Here is a 23,425-nt window from a genome sequence, read left to right as displayed (position 1 = left end):
TGTGTGTGTGTGTGTGTGGTGAAGTGTATTCATTTAGAATTAGGCTGCTGAGGGTTAAACTCGGGGCCTTCTGTGTGGTAGGCAAATGCTCTACCAAAGTTACACTCCCAGTCTGTGAGTAGCAATTTAAAAAAATACAGTCACTGAGCCTAGAGAGATAGTTCAAAGGGTTATCATACTTGGTGCTCTTGGGAGAGGCTCTGGATTCCGTTCCCAATATCCACATAGTGGCTCACAACCATTTGTAATTCCAGTTCCAGGGGATCATGTGGCTTCTTCTGACCTCCTCCAGCACCAGGCACACATGTGCTGCACATACATACATGCAAGCAAGACATTTATAAAATAAAATAAAAATGAATTTTTAAAAATCAGAGCAGCAGAAAAAAAAAAATCAGAGCAGCTTGCAACTCCAGAACCGGGAAATCCGTCGCCCTCTACTGGCTCTCCTGAGGTGGACAGTTAGACACATACACACATAAACATAAATAAGCAATTTGGAGAAGAAAAAGGCTGAATCTGGAAATTCATCTCAGTTGGGAAATCTCTTGCCTAACAAGTAGGAGACCCTGGATTCGATTTCCACACAGCACATACTGAATGTTCGATGTATGTCTATGATTCTAGGAAGCAGGGAGACCAGAGTTCAAGCCCTCAGCTGCGTGGTGAGTGCCAAGGCAGCCTGAGTTACAAGACACTGTCTCGAAAGAAAAATCTTGCCATTTCCTCTTCCTTTTCGATTTATTACAGATCCTTTGGCGTTCTAGGAAAGCAGTGACTTAATATTGAGCCAATCAGTAGCTACGTCAGGCATTGCTCACTCTGGCCTGCAGGGGACAGTGTGACCGGAGAGGATCTTCACCGCTTTCGAAGCTTTCTGCCGCTCTAGGTGACTCAAGATATTGACTTAGGCGCGGGGAGCGAGAGGCGGGCCTGCCGGAAGGGGCGGAACCAGCCAGGATCCCGCCCCAGGCCGCCTCTGCGCCCTCGCCCCGCCCCCTCCCCCGCCCGGGCTGCCATGGCCCTTCCCGGCATCCCCTATGAGCGACGGCTTCTCATCATGGCGGACCCTAGAGATAAGGCGCTTCAGGACTACCGCAAGAAGCTGCTAGAGCACAAGGAGATTGACGGCCGTCTTAAGGAGCGTGAGTGAGCCTTGACACACTCTTTAGTGCCTGGACCGGCTTCCGTCTCTGATAGAGCGGAGGCTTCGGCTGAGCCCCAAAACAGCGTCCGGCTTGGGAAGGCCTGAGTCCAGGGACGAGGCGCTTTGTCATCCCGCCCCGCGCTGGGGTGCAGCACCGCCTCGGCCGTGGGTATGGCCCCAGTCCCAGTCCGGTGGCAGAGGGAACAGCCACAGTTCTGAGGTGGAAGGGGAGAGGAGGATTAGAGGAGTGAGGAACAAGTGGGCTGGGGTCATATCTGAAGTGCAGGAAGGCAAGGTTGGAGCCTCGGGACCCTGGGGCCGGAGGACGCTTGAGTCAAAGCTCCAGCGGAGGCGGCATGTACTTGGAGTAGAAAGGGCCCAGTGGTTGTAATAGCCTTTCTCATCTTTCCTTGGGCTTCATACTAAGTGCCAAGTTTTCCGTACACCTTGAGCATTTGCGTGAAAAGCCTGCGTGATTTAATTAAATGAGAGAATACCGCAGCTATGATTCGGTGAAGAATTGCGTTGCTTAACTTTAGTATTTTTTAACCAGAGAGTAAGCCAGGTGATCTAGTGTAGCTATGGGAAGTCTGATTCTCGGATTATCATTTAGTTTTATAGCAAATCTGAAAGTGCCAGGATGTCACTATCTGTTAAGACTGTAACTTAGTAATATTCGTACCAAGAAAATAGATATATGATACCTTCTCTGTTACATTTCCTTTTAAAACATGCCACCTATCCATTACAAACTGAAAAATCTTTTTTTGTGGTTTGATACAGTAGGTATGAAAACTACATAAAGTAAAAGAGACCTAAGTAAAAATTTTAACGCAGTTATTATTTAATTTAAAATGTCAAAATTTTATTATTTCAGTAAGGGAACAATTAAAAGAACTTACCAAGCAGTATGAAAAGTCTGAAAACGATTTGAAGGCACTACAAAGTGTTGGACAGGTAGGTGATAAAGTTTGAAAGTATTTTGCCGTTTTTAAGCTGTTGGCAAAAGGTAATGCACCTTTTTTCTTTTTCAGATTGTAGGTGAAGTGCTTAAACAGTTAACAGAAGAAAAATGTAAGTGGATTAGCTTACTAATTAGTTAAACAAAAAGCCCCAGTTCCTTCCCAACTTTGTTTGTTTGTTTGTTTGTTTTTGAGACAGTTTCTCTGTGTATTCCTGGCTATCCTGGAACTCACTCTGTAGACCAGGCTGGCCTCGAACTCAGAAATCCGCCTGCCTCTGCCTCCCAAGTGCTGGGATTACAGGCGAGCGCCACCACGCCCAGCTTTCCTTTCCATCTTTTGAAATGCCCATTTTATTTTTATTTTTGAGGCCATGTACTATTGTGTAGTTCTGGATGCAGCTTCCTATGTAGACTAGACTGGCCTTGAACTCCACTTGATCTTAGCCAAACGGCCAAGAAGCGATGATGGCCTTGAACTCAGAAGAGATTACCTGCCTTTGCTTTCCAGTGCCGGGATTTTAGGCATGTGTGCCATCGGAAGGTTGTTTTAATTCTTAGTGTGTGTGTGTCTATCTTGTCTGTCCTCCCGCCCGTCCGCCCCCCTCATGCACGCATGTGTATATGTGTATATATATGTATGTGCATACATGTGCACGTGCTACAGCACACACATGGAGATCAAAGGACAATTTGTGGTAGTTGCTTTTCTGCTTCTGCCATGTAAGATGGGACCCAGAGATTGGCCTTAGTCAGATCAATGGGTTTGGGTATAAGTGCCTTTATTTAATAAGCCATCAGGATAGCCCTGAAGTGCCTAGTATTCGAGTGACAACAGTACAAGGAGTTGGTCTTTTGCATAAGCTAAATTTTGTATTTACTGTTCTTAGAAGTCAGACATTAAAACTACACTCGCCGTAGATGTTGATGTATTTGTTTTCTAACTTTGTTTTTCAACTTGTTCTTCTTCTAGTCATTGTTAAAGCAACAAATGGACCAAGATACGTCGTAGGTTGTCGTCGGCAGGTAACACTTTTTGTCTGTCTAGGCTTTGTAACTGAGAAAGACACTTTTATATATAAGTTACATAATTCTTGAGGTAGGCAGGTGAGGCATTGTACCTATAACTCCCAAGAGTGTTTTGTTTAGACACAGCAAATGATTAGCAAAGCCTGGAATTTCTTAGTCCCTAGTGTTTCACATTGTCCTAGTCAGATACCTCTACTTGGAAATCAAATCATTTTAGAACTAGAAAAAAAATGGTTTGCTGGGCGGTGGTGGTTCACACCTGTAATCCCAGCAATCTGGGAGGCAGAGGCAGGTGGATTTCTGAGTTCGAGGCCAGCCTGGTCTACAGAGTGAGTTCCAGGGCAGCCAGAGCTACACAGAGAAACCTTGTCTCGAAAAAACCAAATCAAAAAAAAAAAAAAAAGAAAGAAAGAAAGAAAGAAAGAAAGAAAGAAAGAAAGAAAGAAAGAAAGAAAGAAAATGGTTTAGTATGATGTCTTTCTTGAAGAGGGTATCAATTATCCATGTTTTATATTTTAACATTCAAAAATGTTACTTACAGACTCTGCAGTAGTTAATTTTTTAGTCATTTAGACCAGAATGGGGAAATTGAAATACCCCTGAATTTCATTTTGCAGACTTTACAGTGTCAATGAGTAGTTTGGAATGATTCAGTAGCATCTAATTTATATACCATTCTGTTCTTTAGGCAGTGTCTTAATCATATTGAGTTTAAGTTTTCGTTGTTGGTTTTGTTTTTTTGTTTGTTTTTTTGTTTGTTTGTTTTTGTTTTTTGTTTTTTGTTTTTTTTTCCGAGACAGGGTTTCTCTGTATAGCCCTGGCTGTCCTGGCCTCGAACTCAGAAATCTGCCTGTCTCTGCCTCCCAAGTGCTGGGATTAAAGGCATGTGCCACCACCGCCAGGTGGTTTTGTTTTTTGTAACTGGATCTTGCTGTGTAGCCTATGGTGGGTTTAAACTAACAATACTGGTATCTCAGCCTCCTGAGTGCCAGTGCAAGTGTTTGCCATTACACCAAGTTCAGGTTTTAAAACACTGGTATTACATGACTGGAGAATAATATTTAACATTGAGGCTAAAGCTAATCTTAGCATTTCACTCAGCATATAACTAGATATTTTTCTAATCGGATACTACAAGCCCAAGAGCTGGAGAGTGGCTCAGCAACTAGGAGCACTGGAGCTCTTCTAGAGGACCTGGGTTCAATTCCCAGCACTTAACCAAGGGCTCACAATCATCTGTAACTCAGTTCCCAAGGGATCTGGTGTCCTCTCCTGGTCTCTACAGCCACCTGTATGGTGCATGCATACAGGCAAAATATCGAATTCATAAAAATAAAGATTTAGAAAGTATCAAAGGTCTAGGGTTGGGGATATAGCAAAATACATGACAAGCATAAGAGACATCCTGGGTTCAATCCCTAATAATGATGATGGATTTTTGTTGTGGCTTAATCAGCTTTTGCATTCCTTTCAAGGCCCTCTGGATGCCAAAATTTGGCATTTCTAAGATACTGTTTTGAAAGAGCTTCTATTGATTTATCTTTTCAAGTACTTTGCTTATAAAGGTCTTCTTTCTTTAATGCTAATCCACTAAATTTAGTGTTTTGCCTATTTTTACTTCAGCGTGTAGTATGTGTGTGTTAGTATATGTGGTGCATGCATGTGATTGTATAATGAACCTATAGGAAGGCTAGAACAGGACATTCTCAGTGTTTCTGCTTTGAGACAGGGTCTCATAGAACTGGAGGAAGTTTTGGCTAGGCTAGCTGGCCAGTGATCTTGGGATTTGCCTATCCCAACCTACCAATGTTGGATTAATAGGCACCAGTAGCCACGACTGACTTTTTATAGGAGAGAGAGAGAGAGAGAGAGAGAGAGAGAGAGAGAGAGAGAGAGAGAGAGAGGAGCTTAAGTCCTCCCTCTTGAAAACAGTACTGAGCAAGCTCCTTACCCCTGCTTCATTTTGAAATGACTAAGGTAACACCCTCTTCTCCCAGTGTTACTTTGTGCCTGCCCAGTCACTTCTCAGCCTTCCACCCCCAGCAGCTGCATCACTTGATGCTTCTAGGACGGTCCATGATCTTGACCACGGTCCAAATGTATTATGTAGTGTCTGGAAGATACTGGTGGGCCTTGCAAAGGAAGCAAATGTTAATAACTCCAAATCCCTCACCAATTCAACCACCCTCGCACGACCCTTATGCAGTTATTGTTTTGTTTCTAAAAATGCTTTGCCTCTGAGCTTGGGCACCAGGGAAAACCCACTCTTGGTCTGGCAACAGTTTCAATTGATTTAATCAGTGTTGTTATCAATAACTTTCTACATCATTTCTATTTTAGTGAGCACAGTCTCCTAAATTTGTAGCTCATTGTAGTCCTGTACAAAGTAGTTAAAATTCTAAAAATATAATGGCAGTCAATTTTGAAACTATTGGAACGTAACTTCATATTTCTGACAAGTGAGATCTTCAGTATATATTCAGTGCATCTATAGAATAGACTATCCAATTGTAACCAAGGAAGTCAACATGCTGGTATGCAGTAATTATCTAACCTGATGTGCTCAGTATGAGGCCTGTTGTATACAAGGGCACAGGATTAAGTTTTTGTTTTATCTTTTGCATTCCTTAGTATGGTTTTTGTTTTTGGAGACAGACATACATTCCTTAGTATGGGTTTTATTTTTATATCTTTGTATAGCCCTGGCTATTTGGAATTCACATTGTAAATCTGCCTGGCCTTGAACTCAGAGATCTGTCTGGCTCTGTCTCCCAAGTGCTGGATTAAAGGCATGTAGTAGTACCACAGACTTGCATTCCTTAGTATACTAATAGAAATCTTTTAAAAGGAAACTTGTTTCCTTATCTCTTAGGATTATGTATATACATTTTTCCTTCTAGATATAAAAAATATATTTTACAGATACACTTACAAACCATTTTCTTTTTTTTTTCCCAAAATAGTCACTAAGGGTTTTTTTTTTTTTTTTTTTTAAGTTTTATTGACAGGAAGTTTATAATGTGGTATTTGTGTCTTTTATGTAGTATGAAGATGTATATGGCTTCTGAATATTAAGCTCTTTTTTTTTTTGTTAAAGATTTATTTATTTTTTTGTTAAAGATTTATTTACTTTATGGTATGTAAGTACTTACATACCATACTGTAGCTGTCTTCAGACACCAGAAGAGGCATCAGATTCCATGACAGATGGTTGTGAGCCGTCATGTGGGTACCAGTATTTGAACTCAGGACCTTCAAAAGAGCAGTTGGTGCACTTAACTGCTGAACCATCGCTCCCGCCCCTATTAAGCTCTTGTTAAAGCAGCATTCCCCTTCTTTAATGTCTGTGTAACATCTTTTGTCTTATGAAACCAGCTTGATAAAAGTAAGCTGAAGCCAGGAACCAGAGTTGCTTTGGATATGACCACACTAACCATCATGAGGTGGGTTTCTCATTGCTTACATTCCATTTTCATAGAGGGGAGGTTTTCTGAAGTACAGGATTTGTGGAATCGTCCAACATTCTACTACTCCTTACCTATTAAGTTCAATGTCTTTAGAAGGTACTTATAGGTGCTTGCATAATCCACAAGCTAAGAGGAAATCTTTTGAAAGAAAAATTTCTGATTTTTTTCGTCCTAGATATCTGCCAAGAGAGGTGGATCCATTGGTTTACAACATGTCTCATGAGGATCCTGGAAATGTCTCTTATTCTGAGATTGGAGGCCTGTCAGAACAGATTCGGGAGCTGAGAGAGGTGGGTGTTGTAGTCTCTGATCTCAGACCATTGCTCTGTTGCTTTTAGAGTGTCTGAAGGGAGAAACTGTGTAAAATTACATTTGAGGTTTTTGTTGTTGTTGTCATTGTTGTTACTGTTTGGTTGGTTTTTTGTTTTGTTTCATTTTGGTTTTGGCTCAATAGTACCTTCTGCTTATTATACATTTGTAACTGCTGAGAATAGCAGTAAATTTCTAGCTATAAAGATTACTGCTCCTTGTTATTTTGGAGATGTTTGGTGTTAGGAAAATCACTTTTTTGTGGCCAAAAAAACAGTGTAGGGGAAAGTGAAGAAATACTGATATAGTACAAACTCCTTGGGCTGTTAAGTGGCTTAGTCAGTACAACACTTGCCACACAAGCCTAGATCACCTAGATTTGATCTCTGGGACACAGATAAAAGAGGACAGAAGGACTGATTCCATAAACTTGTCTTCTGTGGCCCACAAGTATGCTGTGGCACGTACGCTTCCTCCTCCTCATACACAAGTGTATTAGCACATGCATGTGGACACAGACACCGGTGGGGGACACACACACACACACACATATATATATATATATATACACACACATATACATATATATATATATATATATATATATATATATATATACACATTTGTACACAGAATAATAATAAATTTTAAAAGAAACTGGTCTCTGAGTGGTTTAAAGATTGGAGTAGGGCACAAGCATTCCAGGTGATTGTGAAAACAAATTTTTCTTGGCAATATATAAAGAAGCACTGGCCTGATTATGAAATAAAAGTATATACTGAATTCAAGTTAGTGAGAGGGTAAGGGAAGTAAAAGGAAATGTTTTCATGAAACTTGCCTCCCACAGTGCGTGGCTGCATCCCATCTGCCAAGGAATAGGACAGACACACAGACACACACTTCTTATCCTCAGATATTTTAGAATGTTGGTGGTTTTGGTTTTTTTTACACTTTTACTTATACGAATCATGTTTTATGACTTTATAGTTCTCACACAGATGTTATTTCAAGTAGTTGGTACTGTAAATAAATTGGATAGCTAGATCCTCTTCCTTCTCCTCTTCCTCCTTTTCTTTCTTCTCCTTCTGTTTTTCTTTTCTCCTCCTCCTCTGAGACAGTATCTCGTGTATCTCAGTCCTTAAATTCATTTGAACTTGTGATTCTCCTGCTCTCTCGCCTCCCTGGTGCTGCATGTTGTGGGCACTCATTGCCACGCTCAGCTGTGCTGGAGATAAATCCCAGGGCTTGGGTATATTAGGGAGGCAAGTACTCTACCAACAGAGAACATGGCCAGCCTTCCTTCTTCTTCTTTTTAATCCTCTAAATTAGAGTAAAAAAATAAAAGAATTTTGTTTTGTTTTGTTTTGTTTTTTTAAGGCTGTGAGATACTGCCAACAGAGGAAATTTTATGTCTTTTGTGGTAGTGACCAATTATGATGTCAGAAGCAATTCTTGTTTTGTGACTATTTTGCATTGTATTCTGTAAATTATTGTAGATCCTTTTATTCTTTGCTGATTATAATCATTTTGCAATACTGGGAATTCAGCTTAGGACTTCACATGCCAGGCAAGTGCTCCAGCCCTGAGCTGCACTCACTCTTTTCCACTTGGTCTTTCGAGACACATCTTGGTAAACTAACCTCTCTAAACCAGAGCTTGCTGTCGTCCTGCGCTGGCCTCCTGAGTAGCACGAGTTGCAGATGTATGTCAGTGGGCCCAGCTTCTCTAGTTTTTTATACTGTAATTTTTATTGAGGTGAAATATGCGCCTGATATAAATGTACAGATTTGTAAATATCTAATTCTAATACATTTTTACAAAGTATTTACATGTGTACAATCTAATATGTAGCTTGCTAAAAACAACCACTACTTTTTAATTTTTGGTTTTAAGAGATTTCCATCTGAAATAAAAACAATATTTTTGTATAGCATGAAAGTGTAGTTCTCATAGATTATAATATGGTATTATTAGACTTTATTTGTTGTTGTGGTGGTGGGTTTTTTTGTTTTGTTTTGTTTCTTTTTTTTTTTTGAGACAGGGTTTCTCTGTGTAGCCCTGGCTGTCCTGGAATTCACTCTGTAGACCAGGCTGGCCTCGAACTCAGAAATCTGCCTGCCTCTGCCTCCCAAGTGCTGGGATTAAAGTGCACCACCACCACCCGGCATTATTAGACTAAATATTTGAAAATATATTAAATTTTTTTTACTGTTTAAGAAACATGTAACTTTTTTTCCAGGTAATAGAATTACCTCTTACAAATCCAGAATTATTCCAGCGTGTAGGAATAATACCTCCAAAAGGCTGTTTGCTGTATGGACCGCCAGGTTGGTATCAAATATCTCTGCCCCTTCAGAAAAGGAGTAGATGGGGAATGAGAAGGTAGTAAGACAGGAATTTAATATAGGCAATTCCAGTGTCCACTCTGTTGAGAGTACAGGTTGACATCTCTTCCATCAGGCATGTGGGTCCTTGAGTGCCCTGTCCCAGTCCATGTAATTCTATATACCATAGTCCTTAGAGTTAATGTCCTAGAAACAGAGGTCCCTGAGACACTTTAATGGAGCTGCAAGGTCAGAACCACTGGCATCAAACTAGTGTATTATTTGGCTCTTTCCTTGTGTTGACATCTATTGCCGGTACCAAGGCACTGTGGTGAAGTTGATCAACACCAGCATCCTCAGTGCTGGTAGTCACTGTCCCAGACCACCATATTCTTGCAGTGTTGGCAAAAATGCCAGGTTCACTTTGACTGTTGCTAGTAAAGGGGTAAAAATGATAAATCTTATTAAAATTTCATTTTGAAATGTTTTTTGTGATGAAATGGGAAAAGGTATAGAAAGTACTTCTGTACGATTGCATCCTGAAAAATATAGTGTGTTCAGACAAAGTATTCATGCAGTTATTTGAGTGGGAGGCTTTACATGGGATAGTTTTTACTTGAAAGGACAATTTGCAGTCTCTGGTGACTCAGATTGTTGCTTTCTGGTGATTAGATAATTGGTTATTCAATCTGGCAATTAGTTATTTAGCTTATAATTTTTCTATAACAAGTGAAAGAAGGGTTGGATAGATGGCTCAGTGGTTAAGAGCATCAACTGTTCTTCCAGAGGTCCTGAGTTCAATTCCCAGCAACCACATGGTGGATCACAACCATCTGTAATGGGATCCAATGCCCTCTTCTGGTGTGTCTAAAGAGAGTAATGGTGTACTCATAGATAATAAATAAATAAATCTTAAAAAAAAAAAAAGTGAAAAGTAGTACAGACTGTTAGTAGTCATAAAATTTGAGGTAGCAAGTAAAATTAGAACTTTTAAAAACAACTTATATTCATGAATATGTGTGTCTTTTTTTTCTCTGTATAACCCTGCCTGTCCTGGAACTCACTTTGTAGACCAGGCTGGCCTCGAACTCAGAAATCCGCCTGCCTCTGCCTCCCAGAGTGCTGGGATTACAGGCGTGCGCCACCACCGCCCGGCTGAATATGTGTGTCTTATTTAGGTTTCTGTTGCTGTGCTAAAAACCATGACCATAATCAACTCAGTGAAGAAAGGATTTATTTCAGCTTTTGGCTCTTATGTTATACTCCATTGCAGAGGAAAGGTGAGGAAGGAACTCAAACAGAGCAGGAATCTGAAGGCAGGAGCTGATAGAGGCCATGGAGGAGGTCTACTGACTGGCTTTCCCATCATAGCCAACATAACCTGCCTTTTTATAACACTCAGGACCACCAGGCCAAGGCTGGCACCTCCAGTAACAGGATAGACCCTCCCACATCAATCACTAATTAAGAAAATGTACCACAGACTGGCCCAGTTGGGGGCATTTTCTCAGTTGAGGCTCCTTCTTATCAAATGACTCCACCCTGTATCAAGTTGGCATACCTACATGTGTATCTGTACCACATACACACTTTGCGCCCAAAGAGGCCAGAAGAGTGTGTCAGATCCCCTAATACTAAAGTTACAGATGGTTGCGAAGTACCATGTGGGTACTGGGGATTGAACCTGGAAAATCAGCTTATTGCCCTTAACTGCTGAACCATCTCTCCAGCCTGAAAATTAGAACTTTTGAAAAATATTTACTAGACCCAGTGAGTTTGACAGCTTTAATATGTTAATTCTAGAAGACTTTTCTGATGAGGTATACATTGATACCAGTAGATGATTTTGAATATTTTATAGTGAAAATGTCAATATTTAAGAAAATTGTATAATTCACTGACCCTCTAGTTTCCAAATAACTAATGATTGATGCTAAAGATATCGTATACAGGTAAAAGATCTATTCAGGAGCTAGAGAGATGGCTCAGCAGTTAAGATCACTGGCTCTTCTTCCTGAGGTTATGAGTTCAATTTGTAGCACCCACACAGTGGCTCACTACCATGTATAATAACTATAGTCCCAGGGGATCCAATACCCTCTTCTGGGGTACAGATGTACATGTAGACAAATACCTGTATACATAAATAATTTTTTAAAAGATCTGGACAGTGTGTATAGCCATTTGTAAGAATAACTTTATTTATTTCTAAAGTTCTGTATTCATTATGCTTAAAATTATAAGACGAGATACTGTCTCACAACTATTAGAATGGCTGTTATCAAGAAAAGAGTGAATCAATGTAATGAAACCAGGCATTGACAAAGATGGAGAAAAGAGAAACTATATTGCTGATAGTAATGTAAATTGATGCCACCATTTTAGAAAATAGTATGGGGTTCTTCAGAAAATTAAAATGAAAGTACTATATACCTTAGCAATTGAGGGTGTATGTGGTGTGTGTATGTATATGTATGCATGCAAGGCAGCTGAAACCAGTATGTTGAGATGTTGATACCTCCATGTTTATTGTAGTGCTATTTACAGTGGCCAAATAAGAAAGTCTTAGTATCCATTGACTTATGAAAGGATAAAGAAAATATGGTGTGTGTATATATATATATATATATATATATATATATACACATACATACATACATACGTACGTAGAATATGGTTGAGTCTTCACAAAGAAGTAACTTGTGTCATCTGTGTCAACATGGATGAGTCTTGCAGCAATGACAATAAGTGAAGTGAGCAGGCACACAAAGACAGACACCACATGATTTCACTTGCATGGGGGATTTTAGAAAGTTGAACTTACAGAGAATGGTTTGTTTAAGAGGGGCTAGGGAAAGAGAGATGGGTTGAGTTCACAAAAAAAAAAAATTAGCTGTTTGGGGCTGGAGAGATGGCTCAGCAGGTAAGAGCACTGACTGCTCTTCCAAAGATCCTGAGTTCAAATCCCAGCACCCACACGGTGGCTCACAACCATCCGTAAAGAGATCTGATGCCCTCTTCTGGTGTGTCTGAAGACAGCTCCAGTGTACTTAACGTATAATAATAAATAAATCTTTTAAAAAAAAATTAGCTGTTTGTGTATTAGGTATTTCCAATTGATGAAAGAAGACTAGGTTTTCACCACAAAGTAATAAACATTTGAGTTAATATATATGTAAATTAGCATGGTTTAATCATTCTACAATGTATACATATACCAGTGTCACATTTTTAATGTTATAGTTATTTACCAATTTAAATCAGGAGGGATATTTAAAGTTAAAATCTTTTTTTTTTGGTTTTTTTTGTTTTTGTTTTTTCGAGACAGGGTTTCTCTCTATAGCCCTGGCTTTCCTGGAACTCACTCTGTAGTCCAGGCTGGCCTCGAACTCAGAAATCCGCCTGCCTCTGCCTCCCAAGTGCTGGGATTACAGGCGTGCGCCACCACGCCTGGCTAAAAACTTTTTTTTGAAGATTTATTTATTTTTATATATTCGAATACATTGTCGCTGTCTTCAGACAGACCAGAAGAGGGCATCGGATCCCATTACAGATGGTTGTGAGCCACCATGTGGTTGCTGGGAATTGAACTCAGGACCTCTGCAAGCGGTACTCTTAACCACTGAACCACTGAACCATCTCCAGCCCTAAAATTAAAATTTTAGTATTGCAAGTAAATTACGTTAGGATTTTAAATAAAAATTCTATGTAGGATTTAGCTTCAGTCTTAGAAAATTCACTAACAATACAATTATATTATTGGTTATGTGTTTGTGTGTATCTGTGCAGATGAATGCCATATGTGGGAGGGTGCCCATAGAGGCCAGAGTGGGTATTGGGTCACCTGTAGGAGATACAGGTAACACTAAGATGCCTTAAGAGGTACTAGGGACTGAACTCTTGTCCTTGGGAAGAGCAGCAAGCATTCTTAAGTACTAAGCCATCTCCCCAGCTCCAAGAGTTGTTGAAAGGCTTTTAAAAATGGTTCTGCTTTGAACCCAACCTCATTTGATATTTCTAGGCACTGGGAAAACACTCTTGGCACGAGCTGTTGCAAGCCAGCTGGACTGCAACTTCCTAAAGGTAAGGAAAAATTCTTTTATATATTTTTAAATGAAGTTTATTTTATTTGTCTAATTTGTATTACTATTTTTCTTTTGAACAGGTTGTATCTAGTTCTATTGTAGACAAGTACATTGGTGAAAGTGCTCGTTTGATTAGAGAAATGTTTAATTATGCCAGGGACCACCAGCCATGCATCATTTTTATGGATGAAATAGATGCTATTGGTAAGAACGAAACCTTTTCGATTTTATCTTAAATGCTTTTGTTAAAGAAGTTGTTTAAAAACCTGAAAGGCCCTCCTGCTGGGCAGTAGCTGTGACCTGTCTACAGTCAGCAGCATGGCATTGGGCTCCTCAGAGCGCCTCCTGCCTGAAGAGGACTTATCCGAGGTTAGAGAGCACGGCCTTGAATATTACAGAATGAGAAATATTCAAAAAATCACTTCTAACTCAGTATAACTCTTACTGTTTAAGTTTTACTTAGTATTTTTAACACTGGCTACTATTACATTCTGTTTTATTAAATTATGGGCACCGAACAAAAGAATAATGTGTATATATTTCCAAATTTATTACTTTAGGTGGCCGTCGGTTTTCAGAGGGAACATCAGCTGACAGAGAGATTCAGAGGACATTAATGGAGGTAAGTAATGCTTGGTAAAGAGGATTTATAAAGAAACACTTATTAATAAAAAACTAAGTATTGCATATTTGAAGGCGAACGTGTTTGAAATGTTGCCAGCAATGAACACATTCCTGTACCATGATCCCTAATGAAAACAATTAGTGTGTAGTTTGGGAAGATGGCTCAGTGGGTGAGAGTGTTTGCTTTGCAAATATGATGCCTGAGGTAAAGTCCTGGCTGTAGACAGGAACAACGTAAAGCTTTGTGAGGCAGACGCGCGTCTATAAGGCCAGCATAACGAGTAGATACCAGAGATGCTTAGACTTGCTTACTGTTGATGAGCTTCAGGGTCAGTGAGAGACGAGGCAGAGTACACCAATGTCCTTCTGCTGGTAGCCTCCAGAAGGACCCACACATACATATCATATCTACACACATACACAGAAGAAGGAGGTTACTAAAGAACAGGAAAAGACAGGAAAAGTTGGATCAGTAGATACCAGGTAGACAGGAACAAGCAGTATATTGTCTGTTAGTACCTGGATATCTCCGTAAAAAAACATGTAATATATATTTGAGGACTGTAAGAGAACACAATGTTTTTGCCATAAAGAAATGATGAGTAAGGAGAATATGTTATGTTTAAGTTGACTTAAGTGCTGTAAATATGAATTAAAACATATGGATCCATCTAAATGTGTAGATTTAATGTTTTCATATAAAGAGGTAAAAGAAAAATGGATTCTAAAAAAGAGATATAAAATTCTATTTGGTAAAAAATGGACTATTCTATAGTTTTTTTAAATAGATCAGTTATTCAGATGTATAAATTATTGTTAAGCGTTTGACTGTGCTGGTTTGATAAAGGTATGAGTAATATATAAGATTTTTAGCAGTAAATAAGTTGTATTATGTTTGTGGTTGCTCTGAAAAACCACTATTCGATCTTTATTATTAAGACAATGACAGCTGCCGGGTGGTGGTGGCGCACGCCTGTAATCCCAGCACTCTGGGAGGCAGAGGCAGGCGGATTTCTGGGTTTGAGGCCAGCCTGGTCTACAGAGTGAGTTCCAGGACAGCCAGGGCTACACAGAGAAACCCTGTCTCAAAAAAACCAAATCCAAAAAACCAAAAAAAAAAAAAAAAAAAAAAAAAAAAATTAAAAAAAAAAAAAAAGACTATGACAGCTAAAATAGAATTTTAAAAATATGTTTTATTCTTTGACAATTTGATGCACATACACACGCATACATACAGTGTCTTCACATCTACCCCACGTCCTCACTCACTCCTTCTAAGAGCCCAACACCATCCTACCTTCATGGTCTTTCTTTTGAATAACTCAGTGAGTCCAATTAGTGTCTCCTGCTTGAATTAGCAACCTAATAAGGACCATGCCCTTGAAGAAAAATTGCTCCCTGTTTTCCAGCAGTCATCAATCCATAGCTCCTCATAAGCCTACTAATTGGTGGGAATTATTGCCTGCCTTGATCTTGGGCAGGTAATCACAGCCACTGTGAGGTCATGACTGCAGTGCATCTCCTAGGAGTCCAGCCGATCCCAGTCTCCCCTCTGCTCTCAGCCCCATGCTCATGATGGAGTGTGACCCTGGAATAGTGAACTGGTTTTAATGCTGGAGCAGATGGGGGATGAGGTGAAGAGGGTACCTAATGCAGGATCTCATTTGCTGCAGTGGGAACTAGGGAGCACAGGTCATTTGGTTTTAATTGTTTTTATTGTAGTGTTAGAAAATCTTTTTTTCTTCTTTTTTTTTTTTTTACAAATTATACAGACCTAGGCAGAGAATGAATAGTTTTGTATTTTTAGATAAAAATACTATCTTCTTGGAACTCCTATATAGACCAGTCTGACCATGAACTTAGGACTATCTCTATATACAATACTTTAAACTTAAAATATAGTCTTGTGACTGGTGAGAGAGCTCAGCGGTTAAGAGCACTGGCTACTCTTGCCAAGAACCCATGTTCAGTTCCCAGCACTCACATGACAGTTAGCAGCTGTCTCTAACTAGTTGAGGGGCGTATGGCACCCTCACACAGACATACACACACAAAACACCAATGAACATTAGAAAAATCAAACAAACAAGGGGCAGGAGAGATGTCTCAGTAGTTAAGAACATAGCCTACTCTGTCTTAAAACAAAAGCCAAAACTATAAGAGGTATTTTAGAGCAACACAGTGTATTCATATAACTGGTAATATCATCAACTAGCCGACATCAGTCAGCTAGTTATGTTTCAATAATTTTATTTCATTAACTTAGTGTATATGTGCACAACATGCACATGTTTGGTAAAGTCTGTCTCTAATTTTTTATTTAGTTACTAAATCAAATGGATGGATTTGATACTCTGCATAGAGTTAAAATGATCATGGCTACAAATAGACCAGATACACTGGATCCTGCTTTGCTGCGCCCAGGAAGATTAGATAGAAAAATACGTGAGTTACTCTCTTTTCTTTATCTGTTCTGTTTTTCTCTTTGTCAATTTTTTCTTTTTATTCAACCTCTTTCCACTCTATTAAACTATCAACTAGAATACAAAATAATTTATTTCTATTTTCAGATATCGATTTACCGAATGAACAAGCAAGATTAGATATATTGAAAATCCACGCAGGCCCTATTACAAAGCATGGTGAAATAGGTAAGAAAAGAGTGTTTATTCGAGTATGCATCGGGTAAATAAAGTGCAGTACAACAGGATGCTGCTGCCAACAGGTTCCCAGGTAGCCTAGGAGTTTAGAGATTCTTCGGGATGCTTTTATCTTCTCAGAAGAATAAACGTGAAGATGCAAAGTATTGTTACAAATTGGAGGGCAGTGGGAAAAATATAAAATAGTTTCTGTGTGCTGGAGAGACGGTTCACCAGTTTAAGAGCTCTGGTTGCTTTCCCAGAGGTTCTGGGTTTATTTCCCAACACCCACATGACAGCTCATAACCAGCTGTATCTCTAGTCTGAAGAAACCCAACATCTTCTGCCTTCAAAGGGCACTTTGTGCACATGGTGCACATACAAAGATACAGACAAAACACCCAAACACATAAAAATAAGTATATTTAGCTAGGAGGTGGTGGCACCTACACTCAAGAGTCAGAGACAGGCAGAACTTTTTAGTTAATGGCCAGCCTGGTCTACAACAAAGCGAGTTCTGGGACAACCAAGGCAACCCAAAGAAACCCTGTCTCAAAAAAACTAAAATAAATAAGTTTAAAATTAAAATTTTAAATTTAAAATATTATAAAGTGCCTATGTAAGTGAGGGTTGAACTGTGGCAAAACATGGCTAATGAGTTGTACTTGATTGTAAGAGAGTTTTGGAGTGGCTCGTCTGTGTCGTTCCTTTGCATACCATTATGGCTGCCTTTTCACCACAGCAGTGGAGTGAAGTAGTTTGGACAGGATGGAATGCCTGCAAAGCAGGCTTTATTTTTTTCTCCCTTTACACAAAATGCTTGTTGACTTCTGTATTAAGAGAATGTAGTGTAATTGCTTGACAGCTTTAGAATGGTCTACAAAGTGACACAGTGTCAGATTGCTTGTGTAGGCTGCTTGCAGTCCTAGTTCAATCACCATTACTACCAAAAGAATTTCTTAGAGCCAGTATAATGTCACACAACTTCAATCTCAGCTCCCTGTAGGCAAAAGCAGGAGCATTTCAAATTCTGAGAATTTGAGGTCAACTGGGTCTACATAGAAAGCTTCCAGCCAGCCAGGGCTACATAGTAAGACCCTGTCTCAAATAAAAAAACAACAAAGGAAAACTCTTTAGAACTTAATGGTTGACTATTACAACTCATTTCGTTGTCCATATGAAAACTTTTAAGCTGGAAAGATTGATCTAAACAAAAGATTCTAGGTTATAAGTATCTTCTACAAATACTGAGCTCTCCCACGATACTGGATAACTATGGTATCCTTGGGAATCCCTACTCTTAGAAGGTTAGTGACATGACCATGATTACGTGCTGACTGAGGAGTCCCTGTATAGACACTGACTGGTTCTGTATTGCCGACAAAGGTGTTTCATAGTTTTAGTGGGTGGTGCTCTGCTGTTTCCCTCACTATCTCTGTCAGATTCATAACTAGCACAGAGCTGTAGTACTTCAAGCCATGACTGTTTTGTGAGGAGAAAGAGTTCACTGTTTCTGTTATTCCAGCTGCCATACAACTTGAGGTTTACAAAGAAAATCAGAAAGCTAATAAATGCTTGCTGTATCATTTCAAGGTTCTGTTTGATACGTTATCTCTACCTTTAGTATGTTTTACATTTGACTTGCATGACTAAAGTACATTCTGCTTACTGTCACTGTTTTACATACTTATATATTTTATGTGTATTTGCACATGCCTAAGTTCAAGGTGTCTGTTCACCACACGTCTCAGACAGTTGTTAGCCACCCCATGGGTACTGGAAACCAAACCTCAGTCCTCTGCAAGGGCAGCAAGGGCTTTTAACTTTTGAACCATCTTACCAGCCCCAAATTATTTTGGTTTTGTTACTTGACTTTTTTATTTTGTGGTGCAGTGATTGAACTCAGGACTTTAGAAGTGCATAGCATACACTTAGCCATACCCCCAGTTCTTAGAATTTTTGTTAGAATACACTATAAACAATACTGAGTTTCATTATGCCATTTTTGTGTGTGTGCAGGCCTGTGTGTTTTGTATTTTGGTCATATTCACCCCATTTCTTTCTCTTGTCTTCCTCCCATGCACCTGATTCCTTCCTCTTCCATTTTAGCTCCTTCTAATTTTATGTTTTATTTTGCCACAGAGTGAGTTTTGTGGGTTTTTTTTTTTAATTTTATTATTTTATGTACATGCTTATTTTATATGTCTGAGTGCTTGCCTGTATGCATGCATGCCTGTGCACCAAGTAGGTGCCTGGTACTCCTAAAAACCAGAAGAGAGAGTTGGTGTCTCTGGAGCTGGAGTTCGGATACTTGTTAGGCACCATGTGGGTGCTGGGAATCTAACTCAGGTCCTGTGAAGGAGCAGCCACCTCTCCAGTCCCTGATCCAGAGTGAGTTTAAGTATGGATGCTTAGAGAAGTATGGACCCTTTTCCTGTGGCTATACCACTGAAGAGAGTGTCTCTCCCTCCTACTGTTACTGTAACTGATGATGTAACAGCATCAATCAAGAGTGAGTGCCATTTATGTGTGGGTCCAAGGTCTGTGCTGCATACCTGGTGTGGAGCTCTTCTTTCTGCCACCTTCCTCAAGCTTGGGGTTGATTACAGCCGTGCAGCAGGTTTAATGAGTCACATCTTTGCACTTACTTTGTTGTTCTTACAACTTAAAAGTAGGCACCTCCCAATTTTAATGAAATTTTGGTTAAAAATTCAAAAGTGTGTTTCCCTGATTCCAGTTTATTTTGCAGCATGTTTTGTTGTTAATGTTGTAAAATAGTAGCACAGGTAATACTAATCAAATTCAAAATGAACTAGTCCATTTAAATTTTCTCTATAGGCAAAAATCAGTATTGAAACTTCATTATTATCTTGTTGATTTCTGTTATTTTTTTCTAAACAGATTATGAAGCAATTGTTAAGCTTTCAGATGGCTTTAATGGAGCGGACCTAAGAAATGTTTGTACTGAAGCAGGTGAGAATAAAAAATATATTTTCACCATCAATAACAATGTTCTAAGCTTATTTAAAAGCAGAGCTGCATTTTGTCAGGATTTCCTTCATTTGGTTTGCATTTGAGACTTGATTTCAAGAAGTAGAACAAAACAACACAAGGGAGGATGTGCCACTGTGTAATTGACTTCGGTTTCTTGTAAGGGACCATAGGAGACTACAGAATGCCTTTGAGGGTGATATGGCTGACCTTGCAAGACCGGAACACTGCTTTACCAGCTACCCTCCCCCAACCCCAGTGAAGTTGGGCTCTTGGGGATATGATCTCTGAAGGACTTCCTAATGCCCACAGGCATGTTGTGGGAAGCAGGATTGCTTGGTACACTGTGGCTAGAACTAGAGTGGACTAGTTCCATGGGACCCGTATTTGAAAGATTTGCTCTAGCAGGGCAGTGGTGGCGCACGCCTGTAATCCCAGCACTCTGGGAGGCAGAGGCAGGCGGATTCTGAGTTCGAGTCCAGCCTGGTCTACAGAGTGAGTTCCAGGACAGCCAGGGCTACACAGAGAAACCCTGTCTCGGAAAAAACCAAATCCAAAAAAAAGGAAGGAAGGAAGGAAGGAAGGAAGGAAGGAAGGAAGGGGGGGAGAGAGAGAGAAGGAAGGAAAGGAAGGAAGGAAGGAAGGAAGGAAGGAAGGAAGGAAGGAAGGAAAGGGAAAGGGAAAAGAAGCGGTAACATGGAAGATCTTGGCAGCCTTGGGTACTAGAATCTGGGAAGCTGAGTGAGCTTTGTAACCCAGAAACCAGAAACCAATGGTGACTTTCAGTGTACACAGGAATTCCAAGACTCAGAAATGAATGGTTTGGGGGGGGGGGGGGGGGAGGGGAATCCAAAAACAAAAAAAACAAAAAAACCAAAAAGAAAGAAAGAAAGAAAGAAACTTCAGCCAAAAATGTGTAGGTCTTGATAGTTTCAGTTGTTTTTTATTAAGTACTAACACTTAATACTACCAGTACTTTTATTAAGCGAATATCAATTTTATTAAGTACTGCCCAGTCCAGATTTAAGTATTCAGATAATTGTGTTATCTGCTTATTTCAAAACTAATGCTCACTCTACTTATGAAAATGTATGAAGTAGCACTACTGGCTCAGAATTAGTAAATGTATTTCCTCTTCACGTTTCTCAGCTTTCCTTTTGAGATCAGGTCTCGACATGTTAGGCTCTTCTTGAACTTGCAGTCCTCCAGTTGCAGTCAGCTAAGTGCTAAAGTTACTTACAGGCGTGTGCCACTGTTTCCAGCTTAATTTCCTTACTGATTGAACTGCATTTCACATAGTATAAGCAGCATTTTGTTTTGTTTTCCACAGGTATGTTTGCGATTCGTGCCGATCATGATTTTGTAGTTCAGGAAGACTTCATGAAAGCAGTCAGAAAGGTGGCTGACTCCAAGAAGCTAGAGTCTAAACTGGACTATAAACCTGTGTAACTTTCTGTAAGGTTTTTGGTGGCTGCATGACAGACATTGGCTTGATGTAAAATAAAGTTAAGGAAAATAATGTATGTATTGGCAATGATCTCATTAAAAGTGAATAAACATGTATAAGCAACATAATAGTATATAATTTAGTAATTCTTTTAAAATTGGTACAGAAGAAAGTTGTATGCTTGTTAATGTTGCATTTACTGCAGCAGGATTTACAAAAGACATGCGGAAGCTTTTCGCATTTGCTTTATGAGCATTTGTACAACATTTAGAATGGTTAGAGATAGTAGAGGAGAGCATTTCCTAGCACTGATTTTATAGTTTGTTTTCCTCGTCCTAAAAAAAAAAAAGCAATAAAATCTGTTTTAGTTGTCCTATATATATATATATTTGTCTTTTCTAAGAGCACATTTATTCTAGTCCTTTTGGATCAGTAAGTATGTGATTTTAAAGCCTGGATGAAAATGAAAATTAAAATAGGGCTTTGAATTTTATTTTTAAACAGTACTCACAGCATCCACAAAATTGTCTTGTATATATTATAAAGTGTTGGGGGTATGGAGTATATACATGCACTTGTGTCTTCCAAGAAATTCTCTTTACCTATTGCAGTATTTGATAATTTTTTAAAACTTTTTAAAGATTATGACTGAAAGTAATACTTATAGTTAATTTAGTTTATGTGAAAAAATAATTCCCTTTTCAGGTCTGGATCCAGGAAAAGTCTGTTTGTGGACATTTAATTTTGCATATACGTGATTTCTAGAGATGTATTATTTCCTAGGTTCACTAATGGATTCTATAAATATCTTCCAGTAAATACCAGGCTGAGAGTGTCTATTCTGTGGAATGTTAAATGTCAGAAATGTTCAAAACAAAAGTTGTTACCTGTACACAATTCTAATTTCATGTGGCAATCAAAAGTTGTATAAGGAAATTGTCAATGTCTTAAAATTAAGATTATAGCTAATTCTTGTTTAAATAAAGGCATCAAACTTCAGTTTCATAAATACCAAAGGACTAACCATAAATGATCTAGCTAATGTAGAAGATGTAATTCTTCTTTTCCCCTTTCTTTTTGAGACAGGGTCTCGCTATGTACCCTGGCTGGCCTGGAATAACTTACTGTGTGGATTAGGCTGGTTTCAACTCACAGACATTCTCCAGCCTCTGTCTCCTGAGTGGTGGACTTAAAAGGCTTTCACTGCAATACATTTTTGTTTGTTTTTCGAGATGGTTTCTCTGGGTAGCCTAGAACTCACTCTGTAGACCAGGCTGTCCTTGAACTCAGAAAGCCACCTGCCTCTGCCTCCCAAGTGCTGGGATTAAAGGCATGTGCCACCATTGCCTGGCAAAATGAAGATGGATTATTTTTAATTAAAAATTATTAGCAGGGTATTCTGTGTCTTTTGTAATCTATAAAGCTGGATAATAGTATGTGTAATACCAGAAAACATGGAACATCTAATTGGCTAATTATTGAACAGGTATACTTCTAAGTTGAGCAAACATATATGACAACATGAAAAGAATTAGAGGAAATCTAAGTTAAACACATGGTCCTTCCACTTTGTTTTTAAAGGATGGTTTTTGATAAAAATAGTAAGACCTGAGATCCCTAGGAAGTAGTCTTAACATACAATGAAAAGCAGTGAGAGTGTTAGTTACTCACTTTGCAGCCTTCAGAGAGACCGAAGGTTGTTCAGAAGTTCTAACCAGTTCTTTGTTTAATCCCAGAACTCTTGTAAATTTGAAGACCAGCCTGGTCTACATAAGTGAGACCCTGAAAGGTATATTCTTAACTTTTAAAAAATTATTAACTCCAATGCCAGCTCCTCACACAGAATCATATTTTATGTTGAAAAATTGACTTGGAGAAATCCTAAAGAGTTCTGAGTACAATTTAGTAAGTAAAATATCACTTAAACTAACATTTCTGATGAGTTTTTCTATGAATCATTTCCTTGAAAATTTTCTGGATAATTTGAGTTGTTACACTCTGGAGTATACCTAAGAGGCCACTTTCTACTCTGTTTAAAGGTGATGAATATCTCGTTTTTTGTTTTGTTTTGTTTTTTGCGTAGTCTAACATGAATTTAAACTGAGCTCTTCCTGTTTGGTTATAACTTCACCCACGGATTGGGCAGCGTTCCTCTGAGTGCTGTGGGTCATGGAGGACACTGAAGGGGCTCCCATCTCATCTGGGAAGGCCTAGCTGGCCTGACAGCCCACTGCCATCGCTCCGACCGCTCCTCCCTCCTTTCGGCCTCGGCTCCGCCCCGCGGGAAGCCCCGCCCCCCGCGTCTGCGCGCTCGCGGCGGGCAGGGCGGAGGCGCGCTGACACCTGGCGGCGGCGGGGGCGGGCCGGCGGCGAGCGTGGGCTGGGATTGGCTGTGGCGCGTG

At 39.5% G+C, this 23,425-nt stretch overlaps 1 protein-coding gene across 1 annotated transcript; it reads left to right on the top strand.

Annotated features, from left to right (window-relative positions):
* Nucleotides 1-1,017: 1,017 nt before the first annotated feature.
* On the top strand, nucleotides 1,018-21,842 carry Psmc6 (proteasome 26S subunit, ATPase 6). Its single transcript, XM_052191724.1, has 14 exons — nucleotides 1,018-1,145; nucleotides 2,025-2,104; nucleotides 2,182-2,221; nucleotides 3,082-3,134; nucleotides 6,513-6,580; nucleotides 6,780-6,894; nucleotides 9,153-9,240; nucleotides 13,259-13,320; nucleotides 13,403-13,526; nucleotides 13,883-13,944; nucleotides 16,271-16,391; nucleotides 16,517-16,597; nucleotides 19,487-19,558; nucleotides 20,907-21,842. Exons 1-14 carry the CDS (start codon nucleotides 1,019-1,021, stop codon nucleotides 21,023-21,025), a joined length of 1,212 nt encoding a protein of 403 aa, XP_052047684.1. The 5' UTR covers nucleotide 1,018; the 3' UTR covers nucleotides 21,026-21,842.
* The last annotated feature ends 1,583 nt before the right edge of the window (nucleotides 21,843-23,425 follow it).

The sequence above is a fragment of the Apodemus sylvaticus genome, chromosome 8 (assembly GCF_947179515.1).
Source record: "Apodemus sylvaticus chromosome 8, mApoSyl1.1, whole genome shotgun sequence".
Taxonomy (NCBI): Eukaryota; Metazoa; Chordata; class Mammalia; order Rodentia; family Muridae; genus Apodemus; species Apodemus sylvaticus.
This window is presented reverse-complemented; position numbering and strand designations above follow the sequence as displayed.